General features: G+C 34.8%; 1 protein-coding gene across 7 annotated transcripts in view; it reads left to right on the top strand.

Moving 5' to 3' along the window:
• OSBPL8 (oxysterol binding protein like 8) overlaps nucleotides 1-15,444 on the top strand; it is a 166,239-nt gene that overhangs the window by 133,550 nt on the left and 17,245 nt on the right. For all 7 annotated transcript variants that reach the window (XM_057741091.1, XM_057741092.1, XM_057741094.1 and 4 more), the window contains 6 exons: nucleotides 3,871-3,969; nucleotides 9,649-9,746; nucleotides 11,508-11,597; nucleotides 12,859-12,995; nucleotides 14,619-14,804; nucleotides 15,146-15,233. In XM_057741091.1, the coding sequence (XP_057597074.1) occupies nucleotides 3,871-3,969; nucleotides 9,649-9,746; nucleotides 11,508-11,597; nucleotides 12,859-12,995; nucleotides 14,619-14,804; nucleotides 15,146-15,233 (698 nt within the window). The remainder of the gene's footprint in view (nucleotides 1-3,870; nucleotides 3,970-9,648; nucleotides 9,747-11,507; nucleotides 11,598-12,858; nucleotides 12,996-14,618; nucleotides 14,805-15,145; nucleotides 15,234-15,444) is intronic.

The following is a 15,444-nucleotide window of genomic DNA, read 5'->3' on the forward strand; positions in this document are numbered from 1 at the left end:
TAGCAGGAAAGCTTGATCAAGGAACAAAAATCAGAGAGGAACGATAGAAAATACACAGTAACATGGCAGATTAAAAAACCCATCATAATTACATCAATGTTAATGGTCAAAATAATCCAATTTAAAGACAGATTATCAGATTGAATAAAACAGCAAGGATAAATACACTTTAAATGTAAAGGCACAAATAGGTTGAAAGTAAATGGATAAAAAAATTAAAAGCTAAACTATGCAAACATTAAGTTCAAGTACAACTGAGTGGCTGTATTAATAAAATTCTAAGACAAAGTATTAACAGAGATAAAAAGGAGCATTTAATAAGGATAAAAAGTTTAGTACATCAGGAAAGCATAATAATCATAAATGTATATCTAATCATAGAATCTCAAAATACATGAAGCAAAAACAGAATTAAGGGGAGAAATAGGCAATTCCAAAATCATATTTAGATTAACACTCTCTCCTCAGCAGATGATAAGACAAATAGATGAAATATAAGCAAAGACATATAAGACCTTAAAAACACTATCAACCACCTTAGCTTACTTGATATTTCCAGAACATTACAATCAGCAGTTACAGAATACACGTTGTTTCCAAGTACACATATGGTTTTTCACTGGTATAGATCATGTGGTTGTTTGACCGTAAAACAACTCTCCATAAATTTCAAAAGGTGGAAATCATACAAAATATGTTCTGTAACCTTAATGAAATAGAATTAGAAATCAAAAACAAGGTATTGAGGTAAACTCCAAATATTTAGAAGTTAAATAACACACTTCTCAATAATTCTTGGGCCAAAGAAGAAATCACAAGAGAAATTAGAAAATATTTAAAACTAAATGATCCTGAAAATACAGCATATCAAAATTTGTGGGATACCCCAAAAGGGGTGCTTAGAGGGGGATTTATAACTTTCAATTAGAAAAAAACGTCCAAATCGGTATTCTAAGTTTTTACCCTATGAAGTTAGAAAAAGCTAATTAAATTACAAGCAGCTAGAAGAAAGGAAATAATAATGAGCAGACATCAGTGTAGAAAGTGGACAACTGAGAAAATCGGGGAGCCCAAGAGTTGATTTTAGACTGATCAGAATAAAGAATACAAATCAGGAATAAAATGAGCAGAATCACTACGGATCCTGCAGACATGGAAAGGATGATAAGGAAATATGGATAATTTTATGACAATAAATTTGACAGCTTGGATGAAATAGGCAAATCCCTTAAAAAACACAAATTACCAAAACCGACTCAAGAAGAAATATAAAATTTAATAGCCTTAAATCAGTGAAAGAAATTGAATTAGTAATTTTAAATCTTCCTTCAAAGATATACTCCAGGCCCAGATATTTTGAGTTCTTATAAACATTTGAAGAAGAAATAATACCAATTCTATACAGCTTCTTACAGATGATAGAAGAGGAGGAAACATTTTTTTAACTCATTTTATGAGGCCAGCATGACCCTAATCCCAAAACCAGACATTATAAGAAAACTGCAGGTCGATATCTTTCGTGAATATACAGGCAAAAATTCTTAACAAATTAGCAAAAAATCAATATATATAAATGGTAATATACACACATAACTGGATATTTAAAAACGATATATATCATGATCAATTTCTATTTAAAAGATAGGGACTTCCTAGCTGGCGAGTGGTTAAGAATCCGCCTGCCAGTGCAGGGGACACAAGTTTGATCCCTGCTCCAGGAAGATCCCACATGCCTCGGAGCAACTAAGCCCTGTGCCACAACTACTGAGCCTGTGCTTTAGAGCCTGTGAGCCACAACTGTTGAGCCCATGTGCCACAACTACTGAAGCCCACACACCTAGAGCCCCTGCTCTGCAACAAGAGACGCCACGGCAATGAGGAGCCTGCGCACCACAATGAAAAGTAGCCCCCGCTCACACAACTTGAGAAAGCCCGTGTATAGCAACAAAGACCTAACACAGCCAATAAATAAATAAATTTATTTTTAAAAAGGATAATATATTTAAAAGATAACATATCATGATCAAGTGGGGTGTATCTCTAGAATACAAGGTTGGTATATCACCTGAAAAGCAATGAGTGTAATTCATATTAATAGAATAAAGAAAAATCATATCATTTTAACAGATTCAGAAAAAGCATTTGACAGAACTCAATACCCATTCATGATAAAAAGTCTCAACAAACTAGGACTAGATTAAAGGTATCTGTGAAAGATAAATAGCCAATTTAATACTCTTTTGGTGAAAATAGAATAATTTTTACTTAAGATCAGGTACAAGGCACGCATATTCACTGTCACTACTTCTGTATGAAATTCTATTAGAATTCTAGCTGGGACTTCCCTGGTGGTTAGGAATCCGGCTGCCAATGCAGGGAACACAGTTTCCATCCCTGGTCCAGGAAGATCCCACATGCCACAGAACAGCTAAGCCCATGCACCACAACTACTGAACCTGTGCTCTAGAGCCCGTGCTCCACAACAAGAGAAGCCACCACAATGAGAAGCCTGCACACTGCAACAAAGGGAGTAGCCCCCGCTCACCACAGCTAGAGAAAGCCCAGGTGCAGCAATGAAGACCCAACGCAGCCAATAAATAAATAGTCCTAGCCAATGCAGGAGGCAAGTTAAAGGAAAAGCATACAGATTAGAAAGAAAGAAAGAAGCTAAACCACACACATACCTCATCTATATAGAAAATCCTCAAAAATATACCAGAAAACTACTAGAACTAATTAGTGAATGTAGTAAGGTTGCAAGATGCATGATCAAAATACAAAAATCAATTGTATTTCTATGTACTAGAAATGAACACTTGTGGAGTGAAATTTAAAAAACAACTCTGATTACAATAGTATCTTAAAATATTTAGAAGTAAATTTTATGAAAGATATATGAGACCTGTACCCTAAAAACTGCAAAACATTGCTGAGGAAAAAATTAAAGACTTAAGTAAATGGAGAGCTATACCATGTTCATACATTAGATTTTTCAGTATTGTTAAAGTGGCATGAAATGTTGATACAACAACATGGATGAGTCTGAAAAATATTTTTCTAAATGAAAGAAGTCAAGCACAATAAACTACATATTCTATGATGTCATCTATATAAAATTCTAAAATAGGTCAAACTATACTGATAGAAACCAGACCAGTGGTTTCCTAGGGCTGGAGGAAAGGATTGACTGCCAAGGAGCAAGGGGAAACTTTTGGGGGTGATGGAAAGTTCTATATCTTGATTGTGGTGGTGATGGTGGTGGTTACATGACTGTATACAATTGCTAAGACTATCAAAATGTACTATTAAAATGGATCACTTATTGTATGTAAATTATACTTCAATAAAACTGTCACTGGGGAAATATATATATATTTATATATATATCAGAAAAGCTAGAAGAAAACATCGTGAAATTTTATCATCATTTGCATTTTGGTGGGTTATACAGATTTTAAATTTTTTCTAAATTAGCCATAGTATTATTATATCAGTTATAAGTACTTAAAGCTTGGGACTTAAAGTATTGTGTCTTACAGATAAGAAATAATGTTTTTATTCAAAAAAGGACATATTGAGCTATACAGTGAAACTTTTTTATTGCATATTCTACATGTTTAAGAGCCTCATGTAAAATGACACAACAAGCATATAACAAGTACCTTTTAAAAGTACTTGTCTTGTAAAATAGGAACATGGATCAAATATGTTTTGGGTATAAGACAACAAATATATGTTTGGATACATTGAGACTGAGGCATTTTTAAGACATTCCACTGTAGGTATCTGGTGGGTGTCCTAAATATATTTTGTGTGTTTTGAATTGGTGGAATTATTTTTGTGAAATTTAATAAACAATATTTATTTCAGGAAACTCATTATCTGCAATATTAGAAGGAGAAGCACGGTTAACTTTCTTGAATAGAGGCGAAGATTATGTAATGACAATGCCATATGCTCATTGTAAAGGTAAATGTTTTGCATACTCAGGTTTTCTTTGCATCTTCTTTTTAACTGAACATATTTGACTGTAATGTGTTATGTTTTGAGATGGATGGAGCCAGCCTTTCGTTTGAAAGTGTCCTTGGTTTACAAATATTTAAGGTCGTTGTTACCATCGGCTGAATATTTCTATGATGAATTAATGCACCACAATGGACTTTTTGTGACACATACTTTATTTGGATGATGCTGATTTATGATAATGGAATTTCATTTGCCTTATCTGCAAGTTGTAAAATTTGTGAAACTGCCCATTATTTCAGAATCCTCAAAAACAATTTCTGTCTTCTTGCACCACCACCCCTTTTTAAAATTTTAATTTACTGCTTTTCAGTGTAACAAGTTCTTTAAAATTTTTTGTCATCCTTATTTGGCAGTTTTTAAAAAATTAATGTATTATGCTTTTCCCCCATTATTTACTATACAAAGATATTAAATAATAACTATCACTTAAAACAGGCCAGGCACCCAACTATTCTGTGTACTTTACATTTATAAGCTTATTTAATCATTCCAACAACCCTGTAAAGTAGGTAATATTATCCCTGTTTTATGGACGAGGAAGATGAGGCAGAAAGAGATAATTTGCCTGAGATCACGCAGCTCTGCAGTCTGTACTGCTATGCTGTATGGATGGCATCATCTTAAATGCTCAGCTTGGTCATTATCTGTACCCTCCTTTCCAACCCATTTCTTAAAAATAATTTTTAGGGTAATTATCCTCTATTTTAGGAACTGATTCATGAAAACACAGAAATTACCCAATATGACCTCATTTCACAGATGAAGAAACCAGGAGGGTTAAGACTCTTATCAAAAGCCAAACCAGCTAGTTAGTAAGAATGCTGAGACTAAACTCTAGGCTTGTTGACTCCCATCCACTGTGCAAGACTGCCAACTGGTGGCCTCAGGCTAGATCATTCTTTGCGCTTTATGTGTGGTTCTTGAAACAGACATGAAGTGAAATATCTGAAATCATGAATTGATAAGAAATATATTTTTGAATTTTAAATAATTTGGAATTAAGTGATATTTCATGTAGATAGATATGTAATGCCATACCCAGATAAAAGCAGGGAAAAAAATTTTTTTTCATAGCAATGTCTTTACTGTGTGGAAAAAAGAAGAGGTTATAACCCCTTGTGAATGAGGGAAAATTTTTTTCATAGCAGTGTTTTTATTGTGTGGAAAAAAGAAGAGGTTATAACCCCTTGTGAATGAGGAAATGATTATTTTCTACTTTTGTGTATTTTCTAAGATGTGTTCCCCAATCACTAGTCTCAAATTGTTTTATAAAATAAGAACTCCATAGCCAAATAAATATGAGAAACATTGCAGAGTCTGTTCCTCTCTTGAAGATTAACATTGTGCATTTGCATATTAAAGGGTAACTTCAGAGTTTAGTCCAACTTGAAGGGCATTATGCTAAGTGAAATAAGTGAGAGACAGACAAATAGTATATGATATCACTTATATTCAATACGTTATCTTAAAAAATTTAACAAACTAGTGAATATAACAGAAAAGAAGCAGATTCACAGATGCAGAGAACAAACCAGTGGTTGCCAGTGGGGAGGGAGGGTGCGTTATAGGGGTGGGGGACTAGCAGATACAAGCTATTAGTAAGATAGGCTCAAGGTTGTATTATATACAACAGGGGGAATGTAGCCAAGATTTTGTACAGCTGTAAATGGAAAGTAACCTTAAAAAATATATTAAAAATTTTGAAAACTTTCAAAATCTTGTCTAAAATGTTGAGTTTAAAAATCAAATTGGAGAAAGATATGTATAGTATGATTGTATGCAAAATAAGCTTATATAGTTTCTGTGTATACATAGTAAAAATGTACAAACCATGGGAATGATGAACTTTGGGGAAAAAAAGTTTAGTCCAAGAACAGATACACACACACACACACACACACACGCACCCACCCACCCTGTTTAACTCATCAAACTCAGAATTTCCCTAACTTTTAGTCAAGAATCAAAATAGGAAGCTTCTTAAATTTATCTTACTTATGCAGTTGATTCTTGTTATTTGTAGTACATATGTTCTATAAAGTCACCAAAAACACTGAATTAATGAATACTAAACTGTTGCTTCTAGAGGAAACACATGGTTAGGTTCCTGTGAACCTCTTGTTACAACATTTTTATCAACCAATCAAAACACAACTTTGTTTCTATTTAAAGACACCATATTAAATATATATTTTTGATTCATTAGCATTGAACTAACAGCCAGCAACACTGTAACTCATGCCTGTACCAAGCTTTAACACACGTTTTCTCTGTAAGGTGCATCACAGCCTTCTGTGCTTAGGAACACCAGACAGCACTTATTTGGGGGTCATTGTAAATAGTAAAATCACCAACAAAAAGCACAAAAATGTGGCACTAAATACACTGCAGAAAAGACACTTGTTTTACTATATGAGCAATGAAGCCAGAAGTCAGAGTCTCGCCTTGTTTGACTTCAGCTTCAGTGTGGACATTGGACAACTCAGATATTTCACCACTCTGCACATGTCCATGAATGACTGCAAATATTGATTTTGGGATTACTAATATATTTTAGTGAGAATTTTAATTTGTAAATATAGACTGCAAATAATGTGGATCAATTGTTATCTATTTAAATCCTACAGAATCAACTTTATGTGTGTGTATATACATATATATATATATTTTTATAATTTGAACCATGTGGCTTTTTTTGGTTTTTGGTTTTTGTTTTTTTTTTTTTTTTTTAATTATTATTTTATTTTATTTTTTTTGGGGGGTACACCAGGTTCAATCAACTGTTTTTATACACATATCCCCATATTCCCTCCCTTCCTTGACGCCCCCCCCCCCGATTCCCCCCCGCCCTCCCTGCCCCAGTCCTCTAAGGCATCTTCCATCCTCGAGTTGGACTCCCTTTGTTATACAACAACTTCCCACTGACTATTTTACAGTTGGTAGTATATATATGTCTGTACTACTCTCCCGCTTCTTCTCAGTTTCCCCTTCATCCCCCGCCCCCTCCCATACCTCGAGTTCTCCAGTCCATTCCCTGTATCTGCTTCCCTGTTCTTGTCACTGAGTTCATCAGTACCATTTTTAGATTCCATATATGTGAGTTAGCATACAATATTTGTCTTTCTCTTTCTGACTTACTTCACTCTGTATGACAGATTGTAGTTCTATCCACCTCATTACATATAGCTCCATCTCATCCCTTTTTATAGCTGAGTAATATTCCATTGTATATATATGCCACACCTTCTGGATCCATTCATTTGTTGATGGGCATTTAGGTTGCTTCCATGTCCTGGCTATTGTAAAGAGTGCTGCAATAAACATTATGGTACAAGTTTCTTTTGGGATTATGGTTTTCTTTGGGTATATGCCCAGGAGTGGGATTACTGGATCATATGGTAGTTCTATTTGTAGTTTTTTAAGGAACCTCCAAATTGTTTTCCATAGTGGCTGTACCAACTTACAGTCCCACCAACAGTGCAGGAGAGTTCCCTTTTCTCCACACCCTCTCCAACATTTGTTGTTTCCAGACTTTGTGATGATGGCCATTCTGATGGGTGTGAGGTGATACCTCATTGTGGCTTTGACTTGCATTTCTCTGATGATGAGTGATGTTGAGCATCTTTTCATGTGTTTGTTGGCCATCTGTATGTCTTCTTTGGAGAAATGTCTATTTAGGTCTTCTGCCCATTTGTGGATTGGGTTATTTGCTTTTTTGGTATGAAGCTGCATGAGCTGCTTGTATATTTTGGAGGTTAATCCTTTGTCCGTTGTTTCATAGGCAATTATTTTTTCCCATTCTGAGGGTTGCCTTTTAGTCTTGTTTATGGTTTCTTTCGCTGTGCAAAAGCTTTTAAGTTTCATGAGGTCCCATTCGTTTATTCTTGATTTTATTTCCATGATTCTAGGAGGTGGGTCAAAAAGGATGTTGCTTTGATGTATGTCAAAGAGTGTTCTGCCTATGTTTTCCTCTAGGAGTTTGATAGTGTCTGGCCTTATATGTAGGTCTTTAATCCATTTGGAGTTTATTTTTGTGTATGGTGTTAGGAAGTGTTCTAATTTCATTCTTTTACATGTTGCTGTCCAATTTTCCCAGCACCACTTATTGAAGAGGCTGTCTTTTTTCCATTGTATACTCGTGCCTCCTTTGTCAAAGATAAGGTGCCCATATGTGTTTGGGCTTACTTCTGAGTTCTCTATTCTGTTCCATTGATCTTCCTTTCTATTTTTGTGCCAGTACCATACTGTCTTGATCACTATGGCCTTGTAGTATAGTTTGAAGTCAGGAAGCCTGATTCCACCAACTCCATTTTTCCTTCTCAAGATTGCTTTGGCTATTCGGGGTCTTTTGCGTTTCCATACAAATCGTAAGATTTCTTGCTCTAGTTCTGTGAAAAATGCCATTGGTAATCTGATCGGGATTGCATTAAATCTGTAAATTGCTTTGGGTAGTACAGTCATTTTCACGATGTTGATTCTTCCAATCCAGGAACATGGTATATCCCTCCATCTGTTTATGTCATCTTTGATTTCTTTCATCAATATCTTAAAGTTTTCTGCATACAGATCTTTTGCCTCCTTAGGCAGGTTTATTCCTAGGTATTTTATTCTTTTGGTTGCAATGGTGAATGGGAGAGTTTCCTTAATTTCTCTTTCTGCTCTTCCGTTGTTAGTGTATAGGAATGCAAGAGATTTCTGTGCATTAATTTTGTATCCTGCTACTTTACTAAACTCATCAATGAGTGCTAGCAGTTTTCTGGTAGAGTCTTTAGGGTTTTCTATATATAGTATCATGTCATCTGCAAAGAGTGATAATTTTACTTCTTCTTTTCCAATTTGGATTCCTTTAATTTCTTTTTCTTCTCTGATTGCTGTGGCTAACACTTCCAAAACTATGTTGAATAACAGTGGTGAGAGTGGACACCCTTGTCTTGTTCCTGTTCTTAGAGGGAATTCTTCCAGTTTTTCCCCATTGAGAACGATGTTGGCTTTTGGTTTGTCATATATGGCTTTTATGATGTTGAGGTAATTTCCTTCTATGCCCATTTTCTGGAGAGCTTTTATCATAAATGGATGTTGAACTTTGTCAAAAGCTTTTTCTGCATCTATTGAAATGATCATATGGTTTTTATCCTTTTTTATTGGCTGTGTTGGGTCTTTTTTGCTGTGCGTGGGCTTTCTTTTAGTTGCCGTGAGTCGGGGCTACTCTTCGTTGTGGCGTGCAGGCTCCTCATTGCCGTGGCTTCTCTTGTTGCGGAGCACGGGCTCTAGGCGCATGGGCTTCAGTAGTTGCGGCACATGGGCTCAATAGTTGTGGCTTATGAGCTCTAAAGTGCAGGCTCAATAGTTTCGGCGCACGGGCTTAGTTGCTCTGCGGTATGTGGAATCTTCCTGGAGCAGGGATGGAACCTGTGTCCCCTGCATTGGCAGGTGGATTCTTAACCACTGCACCACCAGGGAAGTCCCTTATGTGTATATTATAGATTGTTACTGAGTGGGACAGAGTCCTCTTGAATTATTAGTTTCTCCTAGAAGGAGATTAGATTGTACAGTTCTACTTGTTATTAGCCAGTTTCTCTCTCTCTTCTCTAACCTTTTGTCAAAATTGGTTTTTTTCTTTAGGAATTCTTTATGGCACAATGACACTGGAGCTTGGTGGGACAGTCAATATTACATGTCAAAAAACTGGATACAGTGCAATACTTGAATTCAAACTAAAGGTCAGTAGAGAATGATAGGAGGTATCATCTAATTAAAGAAGAGCTGTACTATATACACTGAACAAAGCACAATTTAGTTCCTAATTAAAAACTAAATATAAGAACATAGAATTCATGAAATGGCAGCCTTGGAAGATCCAAATGAACAGAAAGCCATGATTTTTTGTTTTTAATTTTAATTAATAAAACTGTTGGCATGATATAGGAGATTTAAGAAGAGAATGAATGAAAGTTTCTTAGTAAATTGAAGCATTGCTTTATGGAACACCAAAAACTATGTATCAGCCTGAGCTATAGTTGTGTATGCTAACAGAGTTGTATTATTTACTATTCCTGCCTAACAATTTACTCTAAAACTCACAAGCTTAGAAGCAATCATGTTCTGTCCCTTAGGAGTTCTATGGACCAGGAATTTGGACAGGGCATATTGGGGATGGCTTATCTCTGCTACATAATGTCTGAGGCACCAGTTAGGAAGACTTGCAGGCTATGAGAGACTCAACAGTTGGGGCCTGGAAACATCTGAAGGCTCATCATTTATATGTCTAATGACATGTAAGTCATGTTGGGATGACTGAAAAACTAAGACTGCAGATCTGAGCACCTGTAAACATGACTTTTTTGTGTGGCCTGTCTTCCTTACATCATGGGAGCTTTAAGGTAGTCAGACTTCTTATTTGGCAGCTCAGGGTTCCAAGTACAGGTGTTCTTGAGAGCAAGGCAGAGCTGCACTGCTCTCCATGACAGCCTCAGAAATCAAGTCACATCATTTCCACCATTCTCTACTAGTTGAAGGGTTACAGACCCATCTACATTCAAGGGGAAGGAATGTAGACCCCACTTCTCAGTGAGAGGGTGACAAGACCTCATTGAGGAAGAACATGTGGGCTGAAGGAGGAAGGATATAATTCAGGCCATCTTTGGGAAACTGTCTGCCTTAGTGTGAAAGGGAAATTTAAGACCTTTTCACAGTGTCATTTGTTGATTAGAACAGTACATTGTGTTTAGATAAAAATATTTCTATGAATTTTTTCTTTTTTTCTATGAATTATTTAATACTTATGACTAAATTGCTCCTATGTTGATATCTAGCTAATTAGCAACTGTAATAAAAAGGATCTCTAAGTATTATTTAATGCAATGCCCTTTGGTTTTTTTTCCTTCTTAGCAAATTTTTTGCTTGTATGGTGATAAAGATATTTGAAAATCATGACTGAAGAGGTCTTAAGTAATTTATGACACCATTAAGGATTAAATTGGAGGATCAAAATTTTGTCAGTGAGGAGAAACATCAGTAAGGCAATATAGTAACTCAAAATACACTTCTAATTTAATTTTCAGAAGGTTTTTTTTAAATTGGGTATTGTTTTATTGTTTTGTTTTTAAAGGAGGGGTTGCTGTTTAATAGATGCGTTAAGTCTCTTATATTTGCTGAGTTGTTACTGCTTAAAATATTGCAACATTGATAGAGTGCAGTCTTGAATCAGGGAAGAGCACAGGACATGAGTCAGTTATTTCAGTGTAATCTTTCTTAATATGTTTATTTGGGCTCCACATAGTCTGTTTTTATCTATTTTTTCCACAGCAACAAATTTAAATTTCTTTTTATTGAACATTTCTGACTAAAATTTGAGTCAGTATTTCAGCATTTGTGCCTTTAACAGCACTGTAACTGTGCAGTTACTTTTTTTGGTTGTTTTTGTCTACATTGTATGTAAATATAAGATAAAAATAAAATGTTTCAACATTTTTTTTTAAAAGCCATTTCTAGGTAGTAGTGACTGTGTTAATCAAATATCAGGGAAACTAAAATTGGGAAAAGAAGTCCTAGCTACTTTGGAAGGACACTGGGTAAGTATTTTTATATTTTAGCTTTACAAAAAGAATTTTATTCTGTGGGAAAAATTAAAATCAGATTTTATAAATTCATTTATTCCGTTTCTAAAAGTATCACTATTCAACATAAGCTTCAACTTAATAAATATTTTGGCATTGCTCTGTTATTAACAATATTTACTTTAATGTAATATTTGATCTTTCCAAAACTTTAAATCAGTAAAAATAGCTAACACTTATATATCACTTACTGTGTACTATATTGTTTAAATATGTTACTCATATTTACTCATTTAATATCTAATATAATAACCCTATGAGATGAGTATTATTATTGTCCCCATTTTACAGAGGAGTATACTGAGGCACAGGGAGTTTAAATAATTTGTTCAAAGTAGTGAAGTAAGATTTCCATCCCAGGCACTCTGGCTCCAAGGGTGTGCTTTTACACGCAGCAGTATACTGCCTCTCACCAGAACAGGCGTTTCCAGTTAGAGTTATATTTCCTTTTGAGGACCATGGAAAAAGTACAGTGTTTTTTGAGAGCAATGGCTTTTATTTACTTCTCTGCTGAGCTAAATTCACATTTTGTAATGTAATTTTGTAATTTGGTAAGAGGAGCTTATTAAATTAATAAAAAGGATCATATTGTGCTGCTGCCAAATGCACTCTCACTGTAAACACTGGTATATGTCTTTTTCTGCATCATGATTAGAAAATGATGAGAAATATGATGAGAAAATGAAGATGGACCTAGAGACTCAATGCTCTGTTATTTTTAAAATTTATTTCTATCCGAATATCATTTGGAAAAAAGATAAAACTGTATTTTGTAAAAAATGAAACTTATAAGATTGTGCTAAGGTTTTTAATGCTAAGAAAGGCTCTTGGGTTTTTCTACATATATTGAATACGTAGATGGTCTACAACATCTCATTGTGGCTATAACACTATGCTCTACTTTGACAATTCAGAGATGGTTGTTGAGGCTTTGCATGTAATTGTCTAAACTGTGTTTATTAAGTGAAACTTGTGAAATCTCACAAACTTCCTGTGCATTCAACCCAATTTTTAAGTGACATATTTAATGTTACTGTTTTTATAAGAATGACAAGAGAGTCAGGGCTTTCAGAAAAGTGCTACTTATATTTGTTTTAAAAATGTGTTTCACTGTGGGATTAAGTGTCAGAAAGAAATTATTATATTACTCAACTGCATAATTCCCTTTTAAGTAAAGATGATTCTCTACATTAATTTTTAATTTCCTTAAATATAGGATAGTGAAGTTTTTATTACTGACAAAAAGACTGATAATTCAGAAGTTTTCTGGAATCCAACACCAGACATTAAGCAGTGGAGATTAATAAGGCACACTGTAAAATTTGAAGAGCAGGGAGATTTTGAATCAGAGAAGTAAGTATACTGCTTTTCAGCCAACTTCATGAAAATCAAAGAGTATTTTTTGTAATCCTTCAGTATGGTTACTTTTCTCTGTTTTAATTCAGCAAAATAGATTAGCATTTGTGGGCTGTGACATGATTTCGTTTTGGTATGTGAATGTCAAAAAATTATAATACAAATCATGCTGCTCTTCTGCAGCGCTAAACTAAAACAACTAAAACTTCCTATTTTTTCTTTTGTCTTCTTATCTGCTCCAGGACTTATTTAAAAAAAAAACAAAGACAAAACAACTTTTTTGTTTGCCTAAAACGCAGGGACTAGTTATTCTTCGTTTTTATTTGGCAGCTGTTTTCTAACCTGGGTTAGTCATGTAGTCCCAGGTGAAGGGAATGGTACAAAATCTACTTCTGTTTTATTTTCTAAAATACAAAATCATGCCACTGGATATGCAGGCTTCTAGAGGACTTATATTGGTTGGGGACTAATTAAGGCCATAATTTCTGTTCTTAAATCATGAAATTCTTCCTGAATCTCCTATACTTTTACACCAAAAGTATTTTATACATATTGCCCAATTGTATCCTTCTATTTCTTTCTTTGTGTTAGGAGATGGCTTCTGTGTTAAAGACACACAGCTAGGTGCTTTATACACATTATGCAGTTTATTTCTCACTACCTGTTTCCACATGCATATCATTCTCTTCTCATGAGGATTCAAGTCTCCGTGCACTTTCCTTTTATACTCAAAATTGAAGTTGTCGAAGATGGAAGAATATGTATGCACCAGTTCTGAAAATTCTATTTCAGCTATAACCACATGATGCTCTCCATCCAGAGTGAAACTTTTCCAAGGCATAAGACAATTTTTGAGATGTGGGTATACTTTAATGTATTTTAAAGATGAGAAAAATGAGTCTTAGACAAGATAAGTAACTTTAAGTTCACCAGCCAAGAGGTGGCAGATCTAGGATTAAACCCAAGTCTGTCTGATTCCCTAGCCTTTATTCTTTGAGTCCCAACATGCTGTCTTCCCAACTGGGTAGGATATAGATACATTATTATGTATCTAATAAAAAACTAAATTTTAGTAGGGGAAAAGAATTTACCTCAGTAGTCTTTTTGGTTAAATCAGTGGTTCTCCATACCAGCTGCACATTAAAATCACCTGGGAGACATTAAAACAAACAAACAAACAAACAGTACTTGGACCCACTCCCAGAGATTCTGATTTTTTAAGTTCCCTGACAAATCCTGCCTCCAAGGTTGAGAAACATGGCACTACACTTCTGCATCTTTGAGGCCAATGGATCTTAAACAGTATGAAGCAGAATGTAGATTCTTGCGCCTTCATTACACTTCTGTCATCGTGAGTCAGCACCCTTCATTTCTTATGTGTAAGAACCCATGTAATAAACTTCTCTTGCCAAGGAAAAAAAATTGGTCTCCACTGTCTCTCTCTTTTCAAGGCATCACTTTTTATATCTTGACTTGTTTCTAAGCATCTAAGCATAAGCTTTGTCAAAGCCAAAAGGCACATGGGCATCATTTTCTCTCAAGGGGACTCAAGCCTATTCCATGTAGATTTGAGTTTCTTTTGTTTTTTTTTTTTCAATATTATTTTTGCATGTGTATTAGGCTCTGGCAGCGGGTAACCCGAGCCATAAATGCCAAAGACCAAACAGAAGCTACTCAAGAAAAGTATGTTTTAGAAGAAGCTCAGAGACAAGCTGCCAGAGATCGGAAAACAAAAAATGAAGAGTGGACTTGCAAGTTATTTGAACTTGACTCACTCATAGGAGAATGGCATTACAAGTTTGCAGAGTAAGTAATTAAAAAGTATATTACAAATGGTATCTCATAGTTATTTTGCCATCATTTCTAGTTTTTTTTATTATTAGTATGAATGGTTTTTAAATTAAACAATATGTGTGAGATTATTAGTGTGAGAGTTTACCCTTGATGTTCCATTCATTATAAATTTGACTCCATGATAGTTAATCTGTAAAATAAACTGAGGATCAGAAGATTACATATGACAAATCTTAATCTTACAGCTAGGTTTATAATTACCAATGAAAATCTAATCATAGAATAGAAAGGTTTCCTTTTAAGTTTTTGATATTTTGTTCAGCCATTAAACTAGTGTTTTTTCATTTATGTAGTACTCGACCATGGGACCCACTTAACGATATGATACAGTATGAAAAAGATGGTGTTATCCAGACCAAAGTGAAACATCGCACTCCAATGGTATGTAATAAAAAAGTAACTAGATCCTTCTCAGCATGTAAATTTTTAAAATCCTTAGTATCTTTGGTTACCAACCTTTAAAATTTGGCTCCAGTATTAAAATTTCAGGTCAGAAAAATGATACAGTAGGCAGCTCCAAGCTCTTGTGCCCCCAAAGAAACATAAAAAAGCAAGCAGAAACTGTCATAACTGTCATAATTTGCCTGAACTC

This window comes from Hippopotamus amphibius, chromosome 7 (assembly GCF_030028045.1).
Source record: "Hippopotamus amphibius kiboko isolate mHipAmp2 chromosome 7, mHipAmp2.hap2, whole genome shotgun sequence".
Taxonomy (NCBI): domain Eukaryota; kingdom Metazoa; phylum Chordata; class Mammalia; order Artiodactyla; family Hippopotamidae; genus Hippopotamus; species Hippopotamus amphibius.